The sequence below is a fragment of the Nesoenas mayeri genome, assembly GCF_963082525.1.
Source record: "Nesoenas mayeri genome assembly, chromosome: 33".
Lineage (NCBI taxonomy): Eukaryota > Metazoa > Chordata > Aves > Columbiformes > Columbidae > Nesoenas > Nesoenas mayeri.
Genome location: NC_137573.1, coordinates 343,524 through 369,924, shown reverse-complemented (window position 1 = coordinate 369,924; position 26,401 = coordinate 343,524). Strand labels below are relative to the sequence as shown.

Below are 26,401 nucleotides of genomic sequence, written 5' to 3'. Positions count from 1 at the left end.
AACCAAAGTTCCGGGTCGCGGGGGCAGAGGGGGGGAGGTTTGGAAGTGGCACCGAGGCGCCTGGGGGACCGGAAGTGATGTTGCACCGAGACAAATAGGGGGGGAAATGGGCGGTTCGGGGCTCCCAGGGGGATTTTTTGGGAGGTTTGAGGGGACCCAGGAGTCCGGGAGGGACCCAGGAGTGCGGGAGGGACCCAGGCGTCCGGTGCAGCCTCCGTCTCAGTAGTAAAGTTCTCGGTCCCACCAACCTGGGGGGTGAAAGAGAGAGGTGAGGGGGGGACCCAGGCGTCCGGGAGGGACCCAAGAGTTCGGGAGGGGACCCAGGCATTCGGGAGGGACCCAGGCGTCCGGGGTGACTCACTTCCGGGGTGTCTCCTCACTCCCAGTTTCCGGATCTCGTCGTAGATGAGGATGAGGAGCCCAAAGGGCATCGGGACGAACCACCATTGGAACCTGGGGGGGACACGTGGTCAGGGGACCCAGGAGTTCGGGAGGGACCCAGGAGTTCAGGGAGGGACCCAGGAGTTCGGGAGGGGACCCAGGAGTTCGGGAGGGGACCCTGGAATCCGGGAGGGGACCCAGGAGTCCTGGAGGGACCCAGGAGTTCGGGGAGGGACCCAGGAGTTCGGGAGGGACCCAGGCGTCCGGGAGGCGACCCTGGAATCCCGGAGGGGACCCAGGAGTCCGGGGAGGGGACCCAGGCGTTCAGGAGGGACCCAGGAGTTCAGGGATGGACCCAGGCGTTCAGGGGGGACCCAGGCGTCTGGGAGGGACCCAGGCGTGCCCCAAGGGACCCAGGCATGCCCCAAGGGACCCAGGCGTGCCCCAAGGGACCCAGGCGTCCGGGCGCACCGGATGGGCATGAAGTTGAAGACGTTGGGCATCCCGGGGCAGTAGCAGAGGAAGCAGCCGATGGAGACCTGGAACACGATGGCGATCACCAGGATGTGGTTCCTATAGGGGGAGACGCCACCTATAGCACCTATAGGATCCTAGAGCACCCAATGAGCACCCTATGGGCCCCTCTTGTAGGCTCCTGTAAGGACCTATGGGCTCCTATGGGGCCCCATAGGGACCTGGAGAGACCTATGGGGCACAATAGCACCCCCTGGGGACATATAGGGACCTATAGCCCACATAGCCCCCTATAGCCCTCTATAGCACCCTATGGCGCCCCCTATAGCCCCCAACAGCCCCTATAGACCCCAGCAGAACCCCATCGACTTCATAGCCCCCTATGGACCCCCGTAGATCCCTATAGTCCCATGTAGACCCTACAGCATCTATAGGTGACCAGAAGAGCCCCATAGACCCATAGACCCCATAGACCTTGGCAGAGTCCCCATTGACTCCAGCAAAACCCCATTGACTCCATAGCCCCCTATGGCCCCCATAGGACCCCACAGCCCCCTATAGGATCCACAGGCAACCAGAAGAGCCCCATAGACCCCCCCCATATTTCCCACTGACCCCAGCAAAACCCCATTGACCCCACAGCCCCCTATGGCCCTCTATGGACCCCATAGGACCCCATAACCCCCATAGCCCCCTATAGGATCCATAGGCAACCAGAAGAGCCCCATAGACCCCCATAGACCCCCCCATAGTTCCCACTGACCCCAGCAAGACCCCATTGACTCCATCGCCCCCTGTGGCCCTCTATGGACCCCATAGGACCCCATAGCCCCCTATAGAATCCATAGGCGACTGGAAGAGCTCCATAGGCCCCATAGACATTGGCAGAGTCCCCATTGACTCCAGCAAAACCCCATTGACCCCACAGCCCCCTATGGCCCTCTATGGACCCCATAGGACCCCATAGCCCCCCTATAGCCCCCTATAGGATCCATAGGCAACTAGAAGAGCCCCATAGACCCCATAGACATTGGCAGAGTTCCCATTGACCCAGCAAAACCCCATTGACCCCACAGCCCCCTATGGCCCTCTATGGACCCCATAGGACCCCGTAGCCCCCCATAGCCCCCTATAGGATCCATAGGCGACTGGAAGAGCCCCATAGATCCCATAGACCTTGGCAGAGCCCCCATTGACTCCACCTAAACCCCATTGACTCCATAGCCCCCTATGGCCCTCTATGGACCCCATAGGACCCCGTAGCCCCCCATAGCCCCCTACAGGATCCATAGGCGACTGGAAGAGCCCCATAGATCCCATAGACCTTGGCAGAGCCCCCATTGACTCCACCTAAACCCCATTGACTCCATAGCCCCCTATGGCCCTCTATGGACCCCATAGGACCCCGTAGCCCCCCATAGCCCCCTATAGGATCCATAGGCGACTGGAAGAGCCCCATAGATCCCATAGACCTTGGCAGAGCCCCCATTGACTCCACCTAAACCCCATTGACTCCATAGCCCCCTATGGCCCTCTATGGACCCCATAGGACCCCGTAGCCCCCCATAGCCCCCTATAGGATCCATAGGCGACTGGAAGAGCCCCATAGACCCCATAGACCTTGGCAGAGCCCCCATTGACTCCACCTAAACCCCATTGACTCCATAGCCCCCTATGGCCCTCTATGGACCCCATAGGACCCCGTAGCCCCCCATAGCCCCCTACAGGATCCATAGGCGACTGGAAGAGCCCCATAGATCCCATAGACCTTGGCAGAGCCCCCATTGACTCCACCTAAACCCCATTGACTCCATAGCCCCCTATGGCCCTCTACGGACCCCATAGGACCCCGTAGCCCCCCCATAGCCCCCTATAGGATCCATAGGCGACCGGAAGAGCCCCTGCTGGAACAGCGAGAGGCGCCGGGTCTTGCGGATCAGCACGTCGGCGATCTGACACATCTCGATGCTGATGAAGAACACGGTGTAGCACGTGTACTGCTGGTACCGCCGCTGCCAGAACGTCTATAGGGGACGTATAGGGGCTATGGGAGCCGCCGGGGCACCCACGGCTCCTATAGGCTCCATAGAGACACATAGGGAACCATAGAGATTCGTAGGAGAGCCATAGAGACTCATAGAGATCAATAGAGACCCATAGAGACCATGGAGACCATAGAGACCCATAGGGAACCATAGGGACCACAGAGACCCACAGAGACCCATAGACACCAATAGGGAGCCATAGAGACCAATAGGGACCCATAGAGACCCAATAGAGCCCCATAGAGACCATAGAGACCCATAGGGACCCATAGAGACCATAGGGAACCATAGAGACCCATAGAACCCATAGAGACCATAGAGAACATAGAGACCATAGGGAACCATAGAGACCCAACAGAGCCCCATAGAGACCCATAGGGAACCATAGAAACCCATAGAGAACCATAGAGACCCATAGAGACCATAGAGACCAATAGAGAACACAGAGACCCATAGGGACCATAGGGACCCATAGAACCCATAGAGACCCCTAGGGAACCATAGAGACCCAATAGAGACCCATAGGGAACCATAGGGACCATAGAGACCCACAGAGAACCATAGAGACCCATAGAGAACACAGAGACCCATAGGGACCCATAGAGTGACCATAGAGACCCATAGAGACCATAGAGACCCATACAGACCCATAGACACCCATAGAGACCCATAGAGACCCATAGGGACCCATAGGGAGCAATAGACACCCATAGAGACCCATAGAGACCCATAGAGACCCATACAGACCCATAGACACCCATAGACACCCATAGAGACCCATAGAGACCCATAGGGACCCATAGGGAGCAATAGACACCCATAGAGACACACAGAGACCAACAGGGACCCATAGAGGCCATAGAGACCATAAAGACCATAGAGACCCATAACCAACCCATAGAGACCCATAGGGACCCATAGAGACCTATAGAGTGACCATAGAGACCCACAGAGACCATAGAGACCCATAGAGACCAATAGGGAACCATAGAGACCAATAGGGAACCATAGAGACCCATAGAGACCAATAGGGACCCATAGAGACCCCCTGTAGCTCTCCCGGGCTCTGTAGGTGTCTCTAGGGTTCCGTAGGTCCCTATAGGGATCTATAGGCGCCTATGGGGTCCATACGCACCCACTGCTGCCCGTAACTGTCCTGCAGCTCCTGCTCGTGCTCGTCCTCCCAGCGCGGGCGCAGCCCCACGCAGAGCAGCGGCCACCAGCCCTCCTGCGCCATGGCCACGAAGTAGTCCACGAACCCCGCGAACGACTGGATGGCGCCTGCAGGGACCCAGGAGTGCCCCAGGGACCCAGGAGTGCCCCAGGGACCCGGGCGTCCGGGAGGGAAATGGGAGTTTGGGGGGGAATGGGAGATCGGGGGACCCAGGAGTTCGGGTGGAAAATGACCGAGAAGTTCAGGGGACACAGGAGTTTGGGGGACCCAGGAGTCTGGGAGGGACCCAGGAGTGCCCCAGGGACCCAGGAGTTCGGGAGGGACCCAGGCGTCCGGCGGCACAATGGGCCACCAGCCCTCCTGCGCCATGGCCACGAAGTAGTCCACGAACCCCGCGAACGACTGGATGGCGCCTGCAGGGACCCAGGAGTGCCCCAGGGACCCAGGAGTGCCCCAGGGACCCGGGCGTCCGGGAGGGACCCAGGAGTTTGGGGGGAAATGGGAGATCGGGGGACCCAGGAGTTCGGGAGGGACCCAGGAGTTCGGGTGGAAAATGACCCAGAAGTTCAGGGGACACAGGAGTTTGGGGGACCCAGGAGTCTGGGAGGGACCTAGGAGTGCCCCAGGGACCCAGGAGTTCGGGAGGGACCCAGGCGTCCGGGGGCACAATGGGCCACCAGCCCTCCTGCGCCATGGCCATGAAATAGTCCACGAACCCCGCGAACGACTGGATGGCGCCTGCAGGGACCCAGGAGTGCCCCAGGGACCCAGGAGTGCCCCAGGGACCCAGGAGTTCGGGAGGGACCCAGGAGTCCGGGAGGGACCCAGGCGTCCAGGGGGAAATGGGACTTCAGGGGGAAATGGGAGATCGGGGGACCCAGGAGTTCAGGGAACACAGGAGGTGGGGAGGGACCCAGGAGTGCCCAAGGGACCCAGGCATCCGGGAGGGACCCAGGAGTTTGGGGGGAAATGGGAGATCGGGGGACCCAGGAGTTCAGGAGGGACCCAGGAGTGCCCCAGGGATCCAGGAGTCCGGGAGGGACCCAGGAGTGCCCCAAGGGACCCAGGACTTCGGGAGGGACCCAAGAGTTTGGGAGGGACCCAGGAGTGCCCCAGGGACCCAGGAGTGCCCCAGGGACCCAGGCACACGGGTGGAAAAGGACCCAGGAGTTCGGGGTAAACAGGAGTTTGGGGGACACAGGAGCTTGGGAGGGGACCCAGGCGTCCGGGAGGGGACCCAGGCGTCCGGGAGGGACCCAGGCGTCCGGCCGTACCGATCTGGAAATAGGAATAGGCCGCCAGGGGCTCGTTGACCAATCGGTCGCGTCGGGGGTTCCGGGGTTTCAGGTGCATGATGTCGCTCTCCGCCCTCTCATAGGCCAGCGACACCGACGGGAACTGCGGACCCAGGCGTCCGGGTGAGGGACCCAGGCGTCCGGGAGGACCCAGGCGTCCGGGTGAGGGACCCAGGAGTTGAGGGGAAACAGGAGTTTGGGGGGAATTGGGAGTTCAGGGGACCCAGGCGTCCGGGAGGGACCCACGAGTTCGGGAGGGGACCCAGGAGTTCGGGAGGGGACCCAGGAGTGCCCCAGGGAAGGACCCAGGAGTTCAGGGAGGGACTCAGGAGTTCGGGAGGGACCCAGGAGTGCCCCAATGGACCCGGGAGTTCAGGAGGGACCCAGGAGTCTGGGAGGGACCCAGGAGTCCGGGAGGGACCCAGGAGTGCCCCAGTAAGGACCCAGGAGTGCCCCAGGGAAGGACCCAGGAGTTCAGGAGGGACCCAGGAGTCTGGGAGGGACCCAGGAGTCCGGGAGGGACCCAGGAGTGCCCCAGGGAAGGACCCAGGAGTTCTGGGAGGGACCCAGGAGTTCAGGAGGGACCCAGGAGTTCGGGTGAATGTTGGTTCCTCATTGAGAAACCTCAACACCGCTTGACCAACTGGTCAATGGACCCTGGCAATTGGTTTTAGGGGGGACCCAGGCGTCCGGGTGGGGACCCAGGCGTCCGGGCGGGACTCACGATGTCGGTGCAGAGCTCGATGAAGAGGATGGTGATGCAGCCCAGGGGGAGGGGCACGCTGGCCGTGATGTAGATGAGATACGGGGTCAGCTCGGGGATGTTCTTGGTCAACGTGTAGGCGATGGACTTCTTGAGGTTGTCGAAGATCAGGCGACCTATGGGGAGAGGGACCCAGGCGTTCGGGAGGGGACCCAGGAGTTCGGGAGGGACCCAGGAGTGCGGGAGGGACCCAGGTGTTCGGGAGGGACAAGGAGTTTGGGAGAGCCGGGAGTTTGGGGGACCCAGGCGTTCAGGAGGGGACCCAGGAGTTCGGGAGGGACCCAGGAGTGCGGGAGGGACCCAGGTGTGCGGGAGGGACCCAGGAGTTCGGGAGGGGACCCAGGAGTGCGAGAGGGACCCAGGTGTGCGGGAGGGACCCAGGAGTGCGGGAGGGACCCAGGAGTGCGAGAGGGACCCAGGTGTGCGGGAGGGACCCAGGAGTGCGGGAGGGACCCAGGTGTGCGGGAGGGACCCAGGAGTTCGGGAGGGACCCAGGAGTGCGGGAGGGACCCAGGTGTGCGGGAGGGACCCAGGAGTTCGGGAGGGACCCAGGAGTTCGGGAGGGACCCAGGAGTTCATGAGGGGACCCAGGTGTCCGGGAGGGACCCAGGCGTCCGGGGCTGTCCCCACGGTCACCCTGCTCCACGCCGGTGACGATGGAGGCGAAGTTGTCGTCCAGCAGGATCATGTCGGCCGCGTTCTTGGCGGCGTCGGAGCCGGCGATGCCCATGGCGACCCCGATGTCGGCTTTCTTGAGCGCCGGCGAGTCGTTGACGCCGTCGCCCGTCACCGCCACGATGGCGCCCTGGGGACATGGGGGACAGTGGGTGACAATGGGGTCATGGGGTCAATGGGGTCAATGGGAGCAATGGGGTCAATGAAGTCAATGGGGACATTGGGGTCAATGGGGGCAATGGAGTCCATGGGTTCAATGAAGTCAATGGGGGCAATGGGGTGAATGGGACCAATGGGGGCAATGGGGACATTGGGTTCAATGGGGTCAATGGCGTCAATGGGGTCAATGGGGACATTGGGGTCAATGGCGTTAATGGGGGCAATGGGGTCAAGGGGGGCAACGGGGTCATGGGGGCAATGGGGTCAATGGGATCAATGGGGTCAATGGGTTCAATGGGGGCAATGGGGGCAATGGGGGCAATGGGGACATTGGGGTCAATGGGATCAATGGGGTCAATGGGGGGGTCAATGGGGGGTCAATGGTGTCAATGGGAGGTGTCAATAGCATCAATGGGGAAGCAATGGGGTCAATGGGACCATCAATGGGGTCAATGAGGGGGTCAATGGGGTCAATGGAGGGGTCAATGGGGTCAATGGGGGAGTCAACGGAGTCAATGGGGGGGTCAGTGGGGTCAATGAGACCGTCAATGGGGTCAATGGGGTCAATGGGGGGGTCAATGGTGTCAATGGGGGGGTCAGTGGGGTCAATGGGACTGTCAATGGAGTCAATGGGGGGGTCAGTGGGGTCAATGGGACTGTCAATGGAGTCAATGGGGTCAATGGGGGGGGTCAATGGGGTCAATGGGGGGTCAACGGAGTCAATGGGGGGGTCAGTGGGGTCAATGGGACCGTCAATGGGGTCAATGGGGTCAATGGGGGGGTCAATGGTGTCAATGGGGAGGTCAGTGGGGTCAATGGGACTGTCAATGGAGTCAATGGGGGGGTCAGTGGGGTCAATGGGACTGTCAATGGAGTCAATGGGGTCAATGGGGGGGGGGTCAATGGGGTCAATGGGGGGGTCAACGGAGTCAATGGGGGGGTCAGTGGGGTCAATGGGGGGGTCAATGGGGTCAATGGAGTCAATGGGGGGGTCAATGGGGGGGTCAATGGGGCCAATGAAGTCAATGGAGTCAATGGGGTCAAAGGGGAAGCAACACCCCCATTGTCCCAAATGTCCCCATTGGCCTCATGTCCCCCAACTCCCCCAATGTCCCCAACCCCCCCCAATGTCCCCAACCCCCCCCATGTCCCCGTGTCCCCACCAGGCGCTGGCAGCTCTCCACGATGACGAGTTTCTGCTGCGGTGACGTCCGGGCGAACACCATCTCGGGGTGAGCGCGGAGCAGCCCCTCCAACGTCCCCGGCGTCATGGCCGCCAGCTCCGCCCCCGTCACCACCCGCGCCCGCGCCAGCCTGCGGGACACCCCCGGACGCCTGGGTCCCCTCCCGAACTCCTGGGTCCCTCCTGAACTCCTGGGTCCCTCCCGAACTCCTGGGTCCTCTATATGGGCCCCACTGAACTCCTGGGTCCTCTATATGGGCCCCACTGAACTCCTGGGTCCCTCCTGAACTCCTGGGTCCCTCCCGAACTACTGGGTCCCCCCCGAACTACTGGGTCCCCCCCGAACTCCTGGGTCCCCTCCCGAACTCCTGGGTCCCCTCCCGAACTCCTGGGTCCCCTCCCGAACTCCTGGGTCCTCTATATGGGCCCCACTGAACTCCTGGGTCCCCTCTTGAACTCCTGGGTCCCTCCCGAACTCCTGGGTCCCTCCCGGACGCCTGGGTCCCTTCCCGGACGCCTGGGTCCCCGTACCTGGGGTCCACCCTGTCCAGGGGGACGCGCTGTCTCGCCGCCACCTCCTCGGGGGTCTCGCTGCCCTCCGAGATGATCCCCACGGCCGCCGCGATGGCCTTGGCCGTGATGGGGTGGTCACCGGTCACCATGATCACCTGGGGACACCCCCGTGTCACCCCAATATCCACAATGGTCCCCACGATGTCCCCATGGCCCCCACTATTCCCAATAGCCCCAGTGTCCCCAATATCCCGTGTCCCCAATGGCCCCATGTCTCCCCAATGTCCCCATTGTCCCCATTGTCCCCCCAATGTCCCCATTGCCCCCAATATCCTCAATGTCCCCATAACCCCCAATGTCCCCATTATCCCCCATTGTCCCCCAATGTCCCCATTGTCCCCTCAATGTCCCCATTGTCCCCATGTGCCCCAATATCCCCATTGTCCCCGCAATGTCCCCATTATCCCCACTGTCCCCATTGCCCCCCATTGTCCCTAATGTCTCCATGTCTCCCCAATATCCCCAATGTTCCCCCAATATCCCAAATGTCCCCATTGCCCCCATTACCCCCCATGTCCCCATCGCCCCCAATGTCCCTAATGTCCCCATGTCCCCCCAATATCCCCAATGTCCCCTCAATATCCCCAATGTCCCCATTGCCCCCATTACCCTCCATGTCCCCATCACCCCTATTGTCCCCAATGTCCCCATTGTCCCCTTTCCCCCCCAATATCCCCATTACCCCCAATGTCCCCATTGTCCCCCCAATGTCCCCATTTCTCCCATTACCCCAATGTCCCCATTATCCCCAATGTCCCCATTACCCCCAATGTCCCCAATGTCTCCATTGACCCCAATGTCCCCATTCCCCCCATTGACCCCAATGTCCCCATGACCCCCAATGTCCCCATTTCCCCCATTGACCCCAATGTCCCCAATGTCCCCATTCCCCCCAATGTCCCCAATGTCCCCAATGTCCCTACCCGTATCCCGGCCGTCCGACACTTGAGCACAGCCTGGGGGACGGTGGCCCGGGGGGGGTCGATCATGGCCACCAGCCCCGCGAAGCAGAGCCCCTGGGCCACCTCGGGCAGCGACTCGGGGTCCGTCCCCGCGGCCACCGACCCCGCGGGCAGCCAGCGCGCACAGAACCCTGCGGCATGGGGACAATGGGGACAATGGGGACAATGGGGGCGATGGGGGCGATGGGGGCAATGGGGACATTGGGGACAATGGGGACGATGGGGGCGATGGGGGCGATGGGGGCGATGGGGGCGATGGGGACGATGGGGACGATGGGGGCGATGGGGGCGATGGGGACGATGGGGACGATGGGGACGATGGGGACGATGGGGACGATGGGGACATTGGGGGCGATGGGGACAATGGGGGCGATGGGGACAATGGGGGCGATGGGGACAATGGAGACAGTGGGGACATTTTGGGCAATGGGGGGAATGAGGACATTGGGGGCAATGGGGACATTGGGGGCGATGGGGGCGATGAGGACAAAGGGGGAGATGGGGACAATGGGGGCGATGGGGACAATGGGGGCGATGGGGACAATGGGGGCGATGGGGGTGATGGGGGCAATGGGGGCGATGGGGGCGATGGGGGCAATGGGGGCAATGGGGGTAATGGGGGCAACGGGGTCATTGGGGTCAATGGCATCAATGTGGACATTGGGGTCAATGGGGTCATTGGGGTCAATGGGGTCATTTGGGACATTTGGGTCATTGGGGTCAATGGGGACAATGAGGTCAATGGGGTCATTTCCCCCAATGTCCCCATCACCCCCCAACGTCCCCATCACCCCCACTGTCCCCATTGCCCCCATTGCCCCCAAGTGCCCCCATTGCCCCCACTGTCCCCATTGCCCCCATTGCCCCCAATGTCCCCAATGTCCCCAATGTCCCCATTGCCCCCATTGTCCCCATTGCCCCCATTGCCCCCATTGCCCCCAATGTCCCCAATGTCCCCATTGCCCCCATTGTCCCCATTGCCCCCATTGCCCCCATTGCCCCCAATGTCCCCATTGCCCCCATTGTCCCCATTGCCCCCATTGCCCCCATTGCCCCCATTGCCCCCATTGCCCCCATTGCCCCCATTGTCCCCATGGCCCCCATTGCCCCCAATGTCCCCACTCACCCAGCACGCGCTCCCCCCGGCCCCCCAGCTCGGCGTACGCCCCCTCGAAGGCCTCGCGCCATTGGGCGTCCAGCGCCACCTCCTGGCCCTTGAGCAGCACCCATGCGCAGCGCTCCAGCACCCGCTCGGGGGCGCCCTTCAGCACCAGCAGCTGCCGCTCCCCGAACTCATGCACCGACACCTGCGGGAGGGGCAACCGGACGCCTGCGTCCCTCCCGAACTCCTGGGTCCCCTCCCGGACACCTAGGTCCCTCCCGAACTCTTGGGTGCTCTCCTGGACACCTGGGTCCCCTCCTAAACTCCTAGGTCCCCTCCCGAACTCCTGGGTCCCTCCTGAACTCTTGGGTGCCCACCCGGATGCCTGGGTCCCTCCCAGACACCTGGGTTGCTGCCCAAATGTCTGGGTCCCCTCCCAGACGCCTGGGTCCCTCCTGAACTCCTGGGTCCCTCCCAAACTCTTGGGTCCCTCCTGAACTCCTGGGTCCCCCCCGAACTCCTGGGTCCCTCCCGAACTCCTGGGTCCCTCCCGAACTCCTGGGTCCCTCCCCGAACTCCTGGGTCCCTCCCGAACTCCTGGGTCCCTCCCGAACTCCTGGGTCCCTCCCGAACTCCTGGGTCCCTCCCGAACCCTTGGGTGCCCTCTCGGACGGCTGGGTGCCCTCCCGAACTCCTGGGTCCCTCCTAAACTCCTGGGTCACTCCCGGACTCCTGGGTCCCCTATTTGGGTCCCTCCTGAACTCCTGCGTCCCCTCTCAGAACTCCTGGGTCCCTCCCAGACTCCTGGGTCCCTCTAGGACTCCTGGTTCCCCCAGAACTCCTGGGTCCCCTATGTGACTCTCTCCCGAACTCCTGGGTCCCTCACAGACACCTGGATCCCCTCCCGAACTCTTGGGTCCCCTCCAGAACTCCTGGGTCCCTCCCAGACTCCTGGGTCCCCCCTGAACTCCTGAGTCCCTTCTGAACTTCTGGGTCCCCTCTCGAATTCCTGGGTCCCCTATTTGGGCCCCTCCCGAAGTCCTGGGTCCCTCCCAGAACTCCTGGGTCCCTCCTGAACTCCTGGGTCCCTTCTGAACTCCTGGGTCCCCTCTCGAACTCCTGGGTCCCCTATTTGGGCCCCTCCCGAACTCCTGGGTCCCTCTCAGAACTCCTGGGTCCCTCCCAGACACGTGGATCCCCTCCCAGACTCCTGGGTCCCCTCCCGAACTCCTGGGTCCCCTCCTGAACTCCTGGGTCCCTCCCGAACTCCTGGGTCCCCTCCCGAACGCCTGGCTCCTTCCCGAACTCCTGGGTCCCTCCCGAACTCCTGGGTCCCCTCCTAAACTCCTGGGTCCCTCCTGAACTCTTGGGTGCCCTCCTGAACTCCTGGGTCCTTCCCGAACTCCTGGGTCCCCTCCCGAACTCCTGGGTCCCTCCCGAACTCCTGGGTCCCTTCCCGAACGCCTGGGTCCCTCACCTGGAACTTGTTGGTGGAGTTGAAGGGCAGCTCGGCCACCTTGGGCCATCGCTCCCGCGCCTCCGTCACCGTCCCCAGCGTCGCCTCCGCGAACTTGAGCAGCGCCGTCTCGGACGCGTCGCCAATCACCTCGCGCTGCGGGGCGGGGCTTAGCTGGGCGGGGCTTGGGTGGGTGGGGCTTGGGTGGGTGGGGCTCTGGGGGAGATCTATTGGCCCCATAGGGTCTCAATGGGCATTGAGTTGAAGGGGTTAAGTGGGCGGGGATTAAGTGGGAAGGGCCTAATTGGGTGAGAATTAAGTGGGCGGGGCTTAGAATGGGCGGGGCTTAAGTGGGTGGAGCTGGGGGGGGGTCTATATTGCCCCCATAGGGTCTCAATGGGCATCAAGTTGGCGGGGTTAAGTGGGCGGGATTTAGGGAGGGCGGGGCTTAAGGGGGTGGTGGTTAAGGGGGTGGGGCTTATATTGGGCGGGGCTTAAGCGGGTGGAGCTCGGGGGGGGTCTATATCGCCCCTATAGGGTCTCAATGGGCATTGGGTTGAAGGGGTTAAGTGGGCGGGGATTAAGTGGGAAGGGCCTAATTGGGTGAGAATTAAGTGGGCGTGGCTTAGAATGGGCCGGGCTTAAGTGGGTGGAGCTCTGGGGGCATCTATATCGCCCCCATAGGGTCTCAATGCGCATTGGGTTGAAGGGGTTAAGTGGGCGGGGATTAAGTGGGAGGGGTCTATGTGGGCGGGGCTTATGTGGGCGGGGTCTGGGAGTCTATATTGTCTCCATTGACCCCAATTACCCCATTGACCCAAATGACCCAAATGTCCCCATGTCCCCAATATCCCCCCATTGACCCCAATGTCTCAATGACCCCACTGACCCCAATGATCCCATTGGCCCCATTGTCCTTAATATCCCCCCATTAACCCCAATGACCCCATTGACCCCAATGTCCCCACTGACCCAATCTCCCCATTGGTCCCAAAGTCCTCATGTCCCCAATATCCCCCCAATGACCCCAATGTCCCAATGTCCCCATTGACCCCAATGTCCCAGTGTCTCCAATATCCCCCCAATGACCCCAATGTCCCAATGACCCCATTGATCCCAATATCCCCAATGACCCCAATGACTCCAATGATCCCATTGACCCCAGTGTCCCCACTGACCCCAATGTCCCAATGTCCCCATTGACCTCAATGTCCTCATGTCCCCAATATCCCCCGAATGATCCCAATGTCCCCAATGACCCCATTGACCCCAATGACCCCATTGATCTCATTGACCCTAATGTCCCCAATATTCCCCAATATCCCCCCAATGACCCCAATGTCTCAATGACCCCATTGACCCCAATGACCCAAATGACCCTATTGACCCCGTTGTCCTTAATATCCCCCCATTGACCCCAATGTCCCCATTGACCCCAATGTCCTCATGTGCCCAATATCCCCCCAATGACCCCAATGTCCCAATGACCCCATTGACCCCAATGTCCCCAACGATGTCCCCAATATCCACCCAGTGTCCCCATTGACCCCAATGTCCTCATGTCCCCAGTACCCCCCAATGACCCCAGTGTCCCAATGACCCAATGATCCCATTGGCCCCAATGTCCCCAATGACCCCAATGACCCCACTGACCCCAATGACCCCATTGACCCCAATGTCCTCACGTCCCCAATATCCCCCCAATGACCCCAATGTCCCCATTGACCCCAATGTCCCCATTGACCCCAATGTCGCCAGTGTCCCCATGTCCCCACCTTGGCCACCGGGACGTTCTCCTGGCCCGGTTTGAACTGGGCCCGGTTGCAGAGGGTGACGACGCGGCTCAGCATGGCCCAGGTGTCCGAGGATTGGTCGAAACTCTGGCCTGGGGACATGGGGACAATTAGGGACGTTGGGGACAATGGGGACATTGGGGGCAATGGGGACATTGGGGGTAATGGGGACGTTGGGGGTAATGGGGACGTTGGGGGTAATGGGGACGTTGGGGGTAATGGGGACGTTGGGGACAATGGGGGACAATGTGGACATTCAGGACAATGGAAGCAATGGGGATAATAGGAATATGGGGACATGGGGACAGGGGGACAGGGGGACAATGGGGAATGTGAGGACAATGGGGGCATGGGGACAATGGGGATAATAGGGATATGGGGACATGGGGACAATGGGGATAATGGGGACAGGGGGACATGGGGATATGGGGACGTGAGGACATGGGGACAGGGGGATATGGGGACAATGGGGAATATGGGGACATGGGGACAACGGGGACATGGGGACAAGGGAACAATGGGGACAAGGGGACATGGGGACATGAGGACAGGGGGACAATGGGGAATATGAGGAATATGGGGACAATGGGGACAATGGGGAATATGGGGAATATGGGGAATATGGGGACATGGGGACATGGGGACAGGGTGACAGGGGGACAATGGGGATAATGGGGATAATGGGGATATGGGGGCATGGGGACCATGGGGACATGGGACATGGGGACCATGGGGACCCCAGTGTCCCCACCGCTCACCGGACTGGTCCTCGGTGGTGTCGGCCGCGTGGATCTGGTTGTCGAACCACAGATGCGCCACCGTCATGCGGTTCTGGGTGAGGGTGCCGGTCTTGTCGGAGCAGATGACGGAGGTGGAGCCCAAGGTCTCCACGGCCTCCAGGTTCTTCACCACGCAGTTCTTGCGCGCCAGGCGCTTGGCCGTGAGCGACAGGCACACCTGGGGACAATGGGGACACCAGGGGGCGTAACGGGGGTCACACGGTGGCCTCGGACCCATAGGGACACCTAGAACCCTTATGGGACCCATGGGGTGTGGTGGGAACCCGTAGATAGGTCATGGGGTCCATCAAGACCTTTGGGTCCTTAGAGAAGCCTTAGGGTCCATTAAGACCTTCAGGTTCCTCATAGAAGCCATAGGTTGTGGTGGGAACCCATAGACACGTCATGGGGTCCATCAAGACCTTTGGGTCCTTCATAGAACCAATAGGTTGTGATGCGAACCCATAGACACGTCATGGGGTCCGTCAAGACATTTGGGTCTTAGAGAAGCAATAGGGTCCCTCAAGACTTTTGGGTCCCCCATAGCACCCATGGGTTCTTGGGGACATCCTGGAGGTCACACGGTGGCCTCGGACCCATAGGGACACCTAGAACCCTTATGGGACCCACAGGTTGTGGTGGGAACCCGTAGACACGTCATGGGGTCCATTAAGACCTTTGGGTCCTTAGAGAAGCTATAGGGTCCATTAAGACCTTTGGGTCCCCCATAGCACCCATAGGTTGTGGTGGGAACCCATAGACACGTCATGCGGTCTATCAAGACCTTCGGGTCCTTAGAGAAGCAACAGGGTCCATCAAGACCTTTGGGTCCCCCATAGCACCCATGGGTTGTGGTGGGAACCCACAGACACATCATGGGGTCCATCAAGACTTTTGGGTCCTTCATAGAACCAATAGGTTGTGGTGGGAACCCATAGACACGTCATGGGGTCCATCAAGATCATTGGGTCCTTAGAGAAGCAATAAAGTCCATTAAGACGTTCAGGTCCCTCATGGAACCCATGGGTTCTTGGGGACATCCTGGAGGTCACACGGTGGCCTCGGACCCATAGGGACATCTAAGAATCCATAGGTTGTGGTGGGAACCCATAGACACGTCATGGGGTCCATCAAGACATTTGGGTCTTAGAGAAGCCATAGGGTCCATAAAGACCTTCAGGTTCATTCATAGCACCCATAGGTTGTAGTGGGAACCCACAGACACGTCATGGGGTCCATCAAGACCTTCAGGTCCCCCATAGCACCCATGGGTTGTGGTGGGACCCCATAACCACCTCCAGGACCCCATAACCACCTCCAGGACCCCACGAAGCCCCATAGCACCCAAGAACCCCCCATGGCGCTAACCGTGACGGTGGCCAACAGGCCCTCGGGGACATAGGCCACCACGATGGCCATGAAGAAGACCATTTTGGGGACATCCCAGAGGTCACATGGTGGCTTGGGACCCATAGGGATATCTAGGAACCCGTAGGTTGTGGTGGGAACTCATAGACACGTCATGGGGTCCATCAAGACCTTTGGGTCCCCCATAGCAGCCATAGGTTGTGGTGGAACCCCATAGATACATCAGAAGGTCCATCAAGACCTTTGGGTTCCTCATAGCTCATGGTGGGACCCCATAACCACCTCCAGGACCCCATAACCACCTCCAGGACCCCACGAAGCCCCATAGCACCCAAGAACCCCCCATGGCGCTCACCGTGACGGTGGCCAACAGGCCCTCGGGGACGTAGGCCACCACGATGGCCATGAAGAAGACCATGGCCCTGAGGAAGGGGTAACCGATGACCATGGCCACCACGAAGAAGGTGGCCCCGAAGAAGATGGCCAAGCCGGCGATGATGTCCACGAAGTGCTCGATCTCGATGGCGATGGGCGTCTTCTCGTTCTCCACCCCCGAGGCCAAGCTGGCGATGCGCCCGATGATGGTCCGGTCGCCCGTGTTGATCACCAAGCCCGTAGCTGTCCCTAAACGGGGATCAAAATGGTGGCGTTGGGGGGACCCAGGCGTCCGGGAGGGACCCAGGCGTCCGGGAGGGACCCAGGAGTCCGGGGGAGAAACTCAATGTTCCTATGAAGAACGTTGGTTTCTGTTGAGGAACCTCAATGGTTGGCTGAGGAACCTCAATGACCAGTTAATGGACCATGGGGAATTGGTTTTGGGGGGACCCAGGAGTCCGGGAGGGACCCAGGAGTCCGGGAGGGAAACTCAACATTCGTATGAAGAACCTCAATGGTTGGTTGAAGACCCTCAACGATTGGTTGAGGAACTTCAATGACCAGTTAATGGACCATGGGGAATTGGTTTTGGGGGGACCCAGGAGTCCGGGAGGGACCCAGGCATCCGGGAGGGACCCAGGAGTCCGGGGGAGAAACTCAATGTTCCTATGAAGAACCTCAACGGTTGGTTGAGGAACCTCAATGGTTGGTTGAGGAACCTCAATGATTGGTTGAGGAACCTCAACGGTTGGTTGAGGAAGCTCAATGGTTGGATGAAGAACCTCAATGGTTGGTTGAGGAAGATCAATGATTGGTTGAGGAACCTCAATGGTTGGATGAGGAATCTCAACGGTTGGTTGAGGAACCTCAATGATTGGTTGAGGAACCTCAATGGTTGGTTGAGGAACCTCAATGATTGGTTGAGGAACCTCAATGATTGGTTGAGGAACCTCAACGGTTGGTTGAGGAACCTCAATGATTGGTTGAGGAACCTCAATGGTTGGTTGAGGAACCTCAATGATTGGTTGAGGAACCTCAATGATTGGTTGAGGAACCTCAATGGTCGGATGAGGAACCTCAATGACCAGTTGACCAACTGGGTGATGGACCATGGGGAATGGGTTTTGAGGGGACCCAGGCGTCCGGGAGGGACCCAAGAGTGCAGGAGGGACCCAGGAGTGCAGGGGGGACCCAGGAGTTCGGGGAGGACCCAGGAGTTCGGGGGGAGGACCCAGGAGTTCGGGGGAGGATGGAGACCCTCAACATCCCCATGAAGAACGTTGGTTCCTCATTGAGGAACCTCAACCACCAGTTGACCAACTGATTGATGGGCCATGGGGAATGGATTCTGGGGGGGACCCAGGTGTCCGGGAGGGACCCAGGCGTCCGGGCGGGTAGGGACCCAGGCGTCCGGGTGATGACGTCACCTTCCAGACACATGGTGGAGAAGAAGGCGATGTTGCGGGTCTCCAGAGGCGACTCGTGGGTGCACTCGGGCGAGCGCGTCTGCGGCTCCGACTCCCCCGTCAGCGACGAATTGTCCACCTGGGGGCCAATGACGCTCCAGAACAGGGGACCCAGGCGTCCGGGAGGGACCCAGGAGTTCGGGGAGGGACCCAGGAGTTCGGGGAGGGACCCAACTCTTGGCATGAAGGACTCAAGGGGTGAGGGTGAGACTGCAAGGTGTTGGGGTTGGGGACCCAGGAGTCCAGGAGGGGACCCAGGAGTTCGGGAGGGGACCCAGGAGTCCGGCAGGGGACCCAGGAGTCCGGGGAGGGGACCCAGCCATTGGGATGAAGGACTTAAGGGGTGAGGGTGAGAGACTGCAAGGTGTTGGGGTTGGGGACCCAGGAGTCCAGGAGGGGACCCAGGAGTCCGGGAGGGACCCAGGAGTCCGGGGAGGGGACCCAGGCGTCCGGGGAGGGGACCCAGCCATTGGGATGAAGGACTTAAGGTGTGAGGGTGAGAGACTGCGAGGTGTTGGGGTTGGGGACCCAGGAGTCCGGGAGGGGACCCAGGAGTCCGGGAGGGACCCAGGAGTCCGGGGAGGGGACCCAGGCGTCCGGGGAGGGGACCCAGCCATTGGGATGAAGGACTTAAGGTGTGAGGGTGAGAGACTGCGAGGTGTTGGGGTTGGGGACCCAGGAGTTCGGGAGGGGACCCAGGAGTTCGGGGAGGGACCCAGGAGTCCGGGAGGGGACCCAGGAGTTCGGGAGGGGCCCCAGGCGTCCGGGTGAGGCTGAAGAACCTCAACCTCCCCATGACGAACGTTGGTTCCCCATTGAGAAACCTCAACCACCAGTTGACCAACTGGTCAATGGAGCCCAGGGACTGGTTTCTGGGGGGGACCCAGGAGTTCGGGAGGGGACCCAGGCATCCGGGAAGGGACCCAGGCGTCCGGGGGGGGGCGGACCTCACCTTGCAGCCCTGAGCCGAGATGATGCGGATGTCGGCGGGGACGCGGTCGCCCCCTTTGATCTCCACCACGTCTCCCACCACCAGCTCGTTGGCGTTGATTTGGAGTTTCCCGCCTTCTCGGATCACGGTGGCTTGCTAAAGAGGGACCCAGGCGTCCGGGTGAGGGACCCAGGCGTCCGGGAGGGACCCAAGAGTTCGGGAGAGGACCCAGGAGTTCAGGAGGAGACCCAGGAGTCCGGGAGGGACCCAGGAGTCCGGGAGGGACCCAGGAGTGCAGGAGGGACCCAGGAGTCCGGGAGGGACCCAGGAGTTCGGGGAGGGACCCAGGAGTCCGGGGAGGGACCCAGGAGTCCGGGACAGGATGAAGAACCTCAAGCTCCTGGTTGAGGAACCTCAACAACCAGTTGACCAACTGGTCGATGAACCCTGGGAACTGGTTTTTGGGGGGGACCCAGGAGTCCAGGAAGGGACCCAGGCGTCCAGGAGGGGACCCAGGCGTCCGGGAGGGGACCCAGGCGTCCGGGAGGGGACCCAGGAGTTCGGGAGGGGACCCAATCGGTCAGGAGGGACCCAGGAGTGTGAGAAGGACCCAGGAGTTTGGGAGGGGACCCAGGTGTTCGGGAGGGACCCAGGCGTTTGGGAAGGGACCCAGGCGTTCAGGAGGGGACCCAGGCGTCCGGGAGGGGACCCAGGCGTCCGGGTGACCTCATCCTGACCTGCGGGACCAGGTTCTTGAAGCTGGCGATGATGTTGGTGCTCTTGAACTCCTGGTAGTAACCGAAGCAGCCGGTGACCACGACCACGGCGATGAGCGCGATGGCCAAATACAACTGGGACACGGGGACCACGTCACGGGGGACCCAGGCGTCCGGGGGGCACCGCGGGAGGGGCCCGAACGCCTGGGTCCCACCCCCGAGACCCACAAGTTGTCCTCGTGTTGGGGGTCGTTGTGATCCGGATGTTCCGCGAGGACAAATAGACCCGGATTGGCCCCAAAATGGAGCCAAATGTCCCCAAAATGGACCCAAATGGACCCAAAATGGTGCCAAGTGACCTCCAAATGGACCCAAGTGACCCCAAAATGGTCCCAAGTGACACCAAAATGGTCCCAAATGTCCCCAAGATGGACTCGAATTTCCCCATCGGCCCCATTGACTCCATTGACCCCATTGAACCCATTGGCCCCCCATTGACCCCACAGCTTCCCCATTGACCCCATTGACCCCCCATCAACCCCACTGACCCCACAGCTTCCCTATTGACCCCAATGACCCCACTGACCCCCCATCGACCCCATTGACCCTCCATGAACCCCATTGACCCCACAGCTTCCCTATTGACCCCATCGACCCCATTGCCCCCCCATTGACTCCATTGACCCCATTGACACCCCCATCAAACCCATTGACCCCATAGCTTCCCTATTGACTCCATTGACCCCCATCAACCCCATTGACCCCATAGCTTCCCTATTGACTCCATTGACCTCCATCAACCCCATTGACCCCATAGCTTTCCTATTGACTCCATTGACCCCCATCAATCCCATTGACCCCATAGCTTTCCTATTGACTCCATTGACCCCATAGCTTCCCTATTGACCCTATTGACCCCCCATCAACCCCATTGACCCCATTGCCCCCTCATTGACCCCCCATCAACACCATTGACCCCATAGCTTTCCTATTGACTCCATTGACCCCCATCAACCCCATTGACCCCATAGCTTTCCTATTGACTCCATTGACCCCATAGCTTCCCTATTGACCCTATTGACCCCATAGCTTCCCTATTGACCCTATTGACCCCCCATCAACCCCATTGACCCCATTGCCCCCTCATTGACCCCCCATCAACACCATTGACCCCATAGCTTCCCTATTGACTCCACTGACCCCCATCAACCCCATTGACCCCATAGCTTTCCTATTGACTCCATTGACCCCATAGCTTCCCTATTGACCCTATTGACCCCATAGCTTCCCTATTGACCCTATTGACCCCATAGCTTCCCTATTGACCCTATTGACCCCCCATCAACCCTATTGACCCCATTGCCCCCTCATTGACCCCCCATCAACACCATTGACCCCATAGCTTCCCTATTGACTCCATTGACCCCCTAGCTTCCCTATTGACCCTATTGACCTCCATCAACCCCATTGATCCCATAGCTTCCCTATTGACCCTAATGACCCCCATCAACCCCATTGATCCCATAGCTTCCCTATTGACCCTATTGACCCCCATCAACCCCATTGATCCCATAGCTTCCCTATTGACTCCATTGACCCCCATCAACCCCATTGATCCCATAGCTTCCCTATTGACCCTAATGACCCCCATCAACCCCATTGATCTCATTGCCCTGACCCCATTGCCCCGAATTCCCCCCCAAATGCACCCAAAGGTCCCCGAGCGCCCCCCCGAGCGCGACCCACGTTGTCGGAGCTGCCGCGGTCGCCCTCGCCCTCCTGGACGCCGTAGGCGATGAGGCAGATGGCGGCCGCCACCCACATGAGGCACTGCAGCCCCCCGGCCAATTGGCGCCCGAACTTGACGCACTCGGGGGTCCCGCGGGGGGGGCGCAGCTCGTTGGGACCGTCCCGGAGGAGCCGCTCGGCGGCCACGGCCTCCACCAGGCCCTGGGGGGGCAAGGGGGGCAATGGGGGGGCAATGGGGTCAATAGGGGGCAATAGGGTCAAGGGGGGGGCAATGGGGGCAATGGGGTCAATGGGAGGCAATAGGGTCAAGGGGAGGGCAATGGGGGCAATGGGGGGACAATGGGGTCAATAGGAGGCAATAGGGTCAAGGGGGGGGCAATAGGGGCAATGGGGTCAATGGAAGGCAATAGGGTCAATGGGGGGGCAATGGGGTCAATAGGAGGCAATAGGGTCAAGGGGGGGGCAATGGGGTCAATGGGAGGCAATAGGGTCAATGGGGGGGCAATGGGGTCAATAGGAGGCAATAGGGTCAAGGGGGGGGCAATGGGGTCAATGGGAGGCAATAGGGTCAATGGGGGGGCAATGGGGTCAATAGGAGGCAATAGGGTCAAGGGGGGGGCAATAGGGGCAATGGGGTCAATGGGAGGCAATAGGGTCAATGGGGGGGCAATGGGGTCAATAGGAGGCAATAGGGTCAAGGGGGGGGCAATGGGGTCAATGGGAGGCAATAGGGTCAATGGGGGGGCAATGGGGTCAATAGGAGGCAATAGGGTCAAGGGGGGGCAATAGGGGCAATGGGGTCAATGGAAGGCAATAGGGTCAGTGGGGGGCCAATGGGGTCAATAGGGGATCAATGGGGTTAATAGGGTTGATGGGTCAGGAGGGTTGGGGGGATCAATGGGGTCAATGGGAGGGTCAATGGGGTCAATGGGAGGCAATAGGGTCAAGGGGGGGGCAATGGGATCAATGGGAGGGTCAATGGGGTCAATAGGGGGTCAATAGGGTTGATGGGTCAAGAGGATTGGGGGGGTCGATGAGGTCAATGGGGTCAATGGGGTTAATAGGGTTGATGGGTCAGGAGGGTTGGGGGGATCAATGGGGTCAATGGGGGGCAATAGGGTCGGGGGGGGCAATGGGGTCAAAGGGAGGGGCAATGGGGTCAATGGGGGGTCAATGGGGTCAATGGGAGGGTCAATGGAGACAATGGGGGAGCAATGGGGTCAATGGAGTGAATGGGGTGAAAATGGAGTCAATGGGATCAATGGGGGCAGTGGGGGGGCAATGGGGTCAACGGGGTCAATGGGGTCAATGGGGGTCAATGGGGTCAATAGGGTTGATGGGTCAAGAGGGTTGGGGGGATCAATGGGGTCAATGGGGTTAATAGGGTTGATGGGTCAGGAGGGTTGGGGGGATCAATGGGGTCAATGGGAGGGTCAATGGGGTCAATGGGAGGCAATAGGGTCAAGAGGGGGGCAATGGGATCAATGGAAGGGTCAATGGGGTCAATAGGGGGTATATGGAGTCAATAGGGTTGATGGGTCAAGAGGGTTGGGGGGGTCGATGAGGTCAATGGGGTCAATGGAGACAATGGGGGAGCAATGGGGTCAAGGGGAGGGTCAATGGAGTCAGTGGGGTCAATGGAGACAATGGGGAGGCAATGGGGTGAATGGGGTCAAGGGGAGGGTCAATGGGGTCAATGGAGTGAATGGGGGGAAAATGGGGTCAATGGGGTCAATGGGGGCAGTAGGGGCAATGGGGGGGCAATGGGGGGGCAATGGGGTCAATGGGGGGGCAATTGGGTCCATAGGGTCAAAGAGGGCATCAATGGGGTCAATGGAGTCAATCGGGGGGCAATGGGGTCAATGGGGGTCAATGGTATCAATGGAGTAAATGGGGAAGTTATGGGGTCAATGGGGTCAATGGAGTCAATGGGGGGGGCAATGGGGTCAATAATGTCAGTGGGGTCAACAGGGGCAATAGGGGGTCAATGGGGTCAATGGGAGGGTCAATGGGGTTGATGGGTCAAGAGGGTTGGGGGGGTCGATGGGGTCAATGGGGTCAATGGGGGGGCAATGGGGTCAATGGGGTTGATGAGGGGTCAATGGGGTCAATGGGATCAAGGCGGAGTCAATGGGGTCAATGGGATCAATGGGGTCAATGGGATCAATGGGGTCAAGGGGGGTTCAATGGGGGGTCACGGGAGGGATGAGCTGGGGGTCAGAGGTCAGGGGTCAAAGGTCACCTTGCTGATGCTGGTGCTGTACTTGACCTCCAGTTCACTCAGCTCCAGCTTGTGGTCATCCTGGGGGCAACGACCTTTGACCTCTGACCTCTGACCCTTTCGGTCCCTCCCAGTTCTTAGTGTCCCTCCCAACCCCCCCCAGCCCACAGGAGGGACCCAGGAGTCCGGGAAGGGACCCAGGAGTCCGGGAAGGGACCCAGGAGTCCGGGAGGGGACCCAGGAGTTCGGGAAGGGACCGAAGAGTTCAGGAGGGACCCAGGAGTGCTCCAGGGACCCAGGAGTTCGGGAGGGCACCCAGCCGTCCGGGAGGGCACCCAAGAGTTCGGGAGGGACCCAGGAGTTCAGGAGGGACCCAGGAGTTCAGGAGGGACCCAGGAGATCGGGAGGGGACCCAGGAGTTCAGGAGGGACCCAGGAGTTCAGGAGGGACCCAGGAGATCGGGAGGGGACCCAGGAGTTCGGGAGGGGACCCAGGCGTCCGGGAGGCACCCATCCCCTCCCAGTGCTCCCAGTCTGGCCCAGTTACCACGTCCATCTCCCTCTTCATGTCCTCCAGCTTGTCCCGTTTCCGTTTGGCTTTGCCCCGGGTGGGGCCCAACTCGTAGCTCTCCTGGGGGGTCAAGGTCAAGGTCAGAGGTCAAGGTCAAGGGCCTCCATTCATCTCTCTGTGTGTTGGTCCTTCCCAGTCCCCCCCAGTCCCCTCCAGTCCCTCCCAGTCCCTCCCAGTCCCCCCCAGTCCATCCCAGTCCCTCCCAGTCCCCCCCAGTCCATCCCAGTCCATCCCAGTCCCTCCCAGTCCCTCCCAGTCCCTCCCAGTCCATCCCAGTCCATCCCAGTCCATCCCAGTCCCTCCCAGTCCCTCCCAGTCCCTCCCAGTCCCCCCCAGTCCCTCCCAGTCCATCCCAGTCCATCCCAGTCCCTCCCAGTCCCCCCCAGTCCCTCCCAGTCCATCCCAGTCCATCCCAGTCCCCCCACCCTTCCCCATGTCCGTCCGTCCGTCCGTCCTCACCTCCTTCCCCATGGCAGCTCCCAGTGCCTCCCAGTAGCTCCCAGTGCCTCCCAGTTCCTTCCCCACCTCCTCTTATACCTCCCGAACCCAAGGGGTGGGAACCGCCCCAAGGTGACCTCGCCCGGACGCCTGGGTCCCTCCCGGACTCCTGTGTCCCTCCCCGAACGCCTGGGTCCCTCATGAACTCCTGGGTCCCTTCCTCCACTTCTCAGTCTCTGGGGCACTCCTGGGTCCCTCCTGAACTCCTGGGTCCCTCCCAAACTCCTGGGTCCCTTGGGGCACTCCTGGGTCCCTTCCGAACTCCTGGGTCCCTTGGGGCACTCCTGGGTCCCTCCTGAACTCCTGGGTCCTTTGGGGAACTCCTGGGTCCTTTGGGGAACTCCTGGGTCCCTCCCGAACTCCTGGGTCCCTCCATGAACTCCTGGGTCCCTCCATGAACTCCTGGGTCCCTCCCAAACTTCTGGGTCTCCCATCACTTTGTTCCCCCCAAACCCCTGAGTCCCTCCCGAACTCCTGGGTCCTCGGGGCACTCCTGGGTCCCTCCATGAACTCCTGGGTCCCTCCTGAACTCCTGGGTCCCCTCCCGAACTCCTGGGTCCATTGGGGCACTCCTGGGTCCCTCCTGAACTCCTGGGTCCCTTGGGGCACTCCTGGGTCCCTCCCGAACTCCTGGGTCCCTCCTGTGGGCTGATGGGTTGGGGGGAGACACTCGGATGCCTGGGTCCATTTTTTTTGGAGGGAAATGAGACAACCCGGACTCCTGGGTCCCCCTCAGAACTCCTGGGTCCCTCCCGAACTCCTGGGTCCCCCCAGACCCCTCCCCCCACCCTTGGGTCGCCCTTGATGTTGTTCCCCCTCCCTCCTCCCTTATCAGGTCCCATCTTATCAAATGTGGGGGGAGGGGGAGGACCCGGACGCCTGGGTCCCCATTATTGTTGCTCGTTAATGATTAATTAATATTATCTTATCGGTCTTGTCCCCGAGACGTTGGGGGTTTAATAAAGCGGGGGCCTCTGGGGACCCAGGAGTTCGGGAGGGGACCCAGGAGTGCCCCAGGGACCCAGGAGTTCGGGAGAGGACCCAGGAGTTCGAGAGGGACCCAGGAGTTCGGGAGGGACCCAGGAGTTCGGGAGGGACCCAGGAGTGCCCCAGGGACCCAGGAGTTCGGGAGAGGACCCAGGAGTTCGGGAGGGGACCCAGGAGTGCCCCAGGGACCCAGGAGTTCGGGAGAGGACCCAGGAGTTCGGGAGGGACCCAGGAGTTCGGGATTTCCCATCATGCTTCGCTCCACCATCATTGTTCCCCAAGGGGACCCAGGCGTCCGGGGAGGTTCCCATGATGCTTTGTGGGGGATGCCAAGAGTAACGTGACCCCTCCCGAACGCCTGGGTCCCTTGGGGCACTCCTGGGTCCCCTCCCCGAACTCCTGGGTCCCTCCCGAACTCCTGGGTCCCCTCCCGAACTCCTGGGTCCCCCCAGAACTCCTGGGTCCCCCTCCCGAACTCCTGGGTCCCTCCCGAACTCCTGGGTCCCCCCCCCGAACTCCTGGGTTCCCTCCCGCACTCCTGGGTCCCTCCCGAACTCCTGGGTCCCCCCCCCGAACTCCTGGGTTCCCTCCCGAACTCCTGGGTCCCCCCAGAACTCCTGGGTCCCCCTCCCGAACTCCTGGGTCCCTCCCGCACTCCTGGATCCCCCCCCAGCATCACCACACCGACCACCCAGCCCCCCAGCCC

At 61.0% G+C, this 26,401-nt stretch overlaps 2 protein-coding genes across 2 annotated transcripts in view; one reads left to right on the top strand and one right to left on the bottom strand.

Moving 5' to 3' along the window:
• Positions 1-24,717, bottom strand: ATP4A (ATPase H+/K+ transporting subunit alpha). Its single transcript, XM_080361560.1, has 23 exons — positions 24,670-24,717; positions 24,187-24,270; positions 23,662-23,721; positions 21,417-21,620; positions 19,692-19,805; positions 18,976-19,110; positions 17,985-18,102; positions 16,538-16,806; positions 14,794-14,992; positions 14,018-14,127; positions 12,264-12,398; positions 10,811-10,991; positions 9,646-9,815; positions 8,681-8,817; positions 8,130-8,280; positions 6,769-6,937; positions 6,094-6,248; positions 5,349-5,472; positions 4,036-4,181; positions 2,746-2,879; positions 853-954; positions 362-453; positions 1-248 (listed from the first exon to the last, which is right to left on the bottom strand). Exons 1-23 carry the CDS (start codon positions 24,679-24,681, stop codon positions 220-222), a joined length of 3,030 nt encoding a protein of 1,009 aa, XP_080217686.1. The 5' UTR covers positions 24,682-24,717; the 3' UTR covers positions 1-219.
• PSENEN (presenilin enhancer, gamma-secretase subunit) overlaps positions 1-26,401 on the top strand; it is a 156,706-nt gene that overhangs the window by 24,305 nt on the left and 106,000 nt on the right. The gene's annotated exons all lie outside the window — the stretch shown is intronic.

Bases quoted from the DNA above. Each gene is read 5' to 3' on its own strand.
- ATP4A (XM_080361560.1), bottom strand. The intron at 19,111-19,691 runs GTCAGGATGAGG...GTCCCTCTTTAG, and splicing joins TCAAGAACCTGGTCCCGCAG to CAAGCCACCGTGATCCGAGA. The intron at 12,399-14,017 runs GTGGGGACATGG...CCCGCCCCGCAG, and splicing joins AGAACGTCCCGGTGGCCAAG to CGCGAGGTGATTGGCGACGC.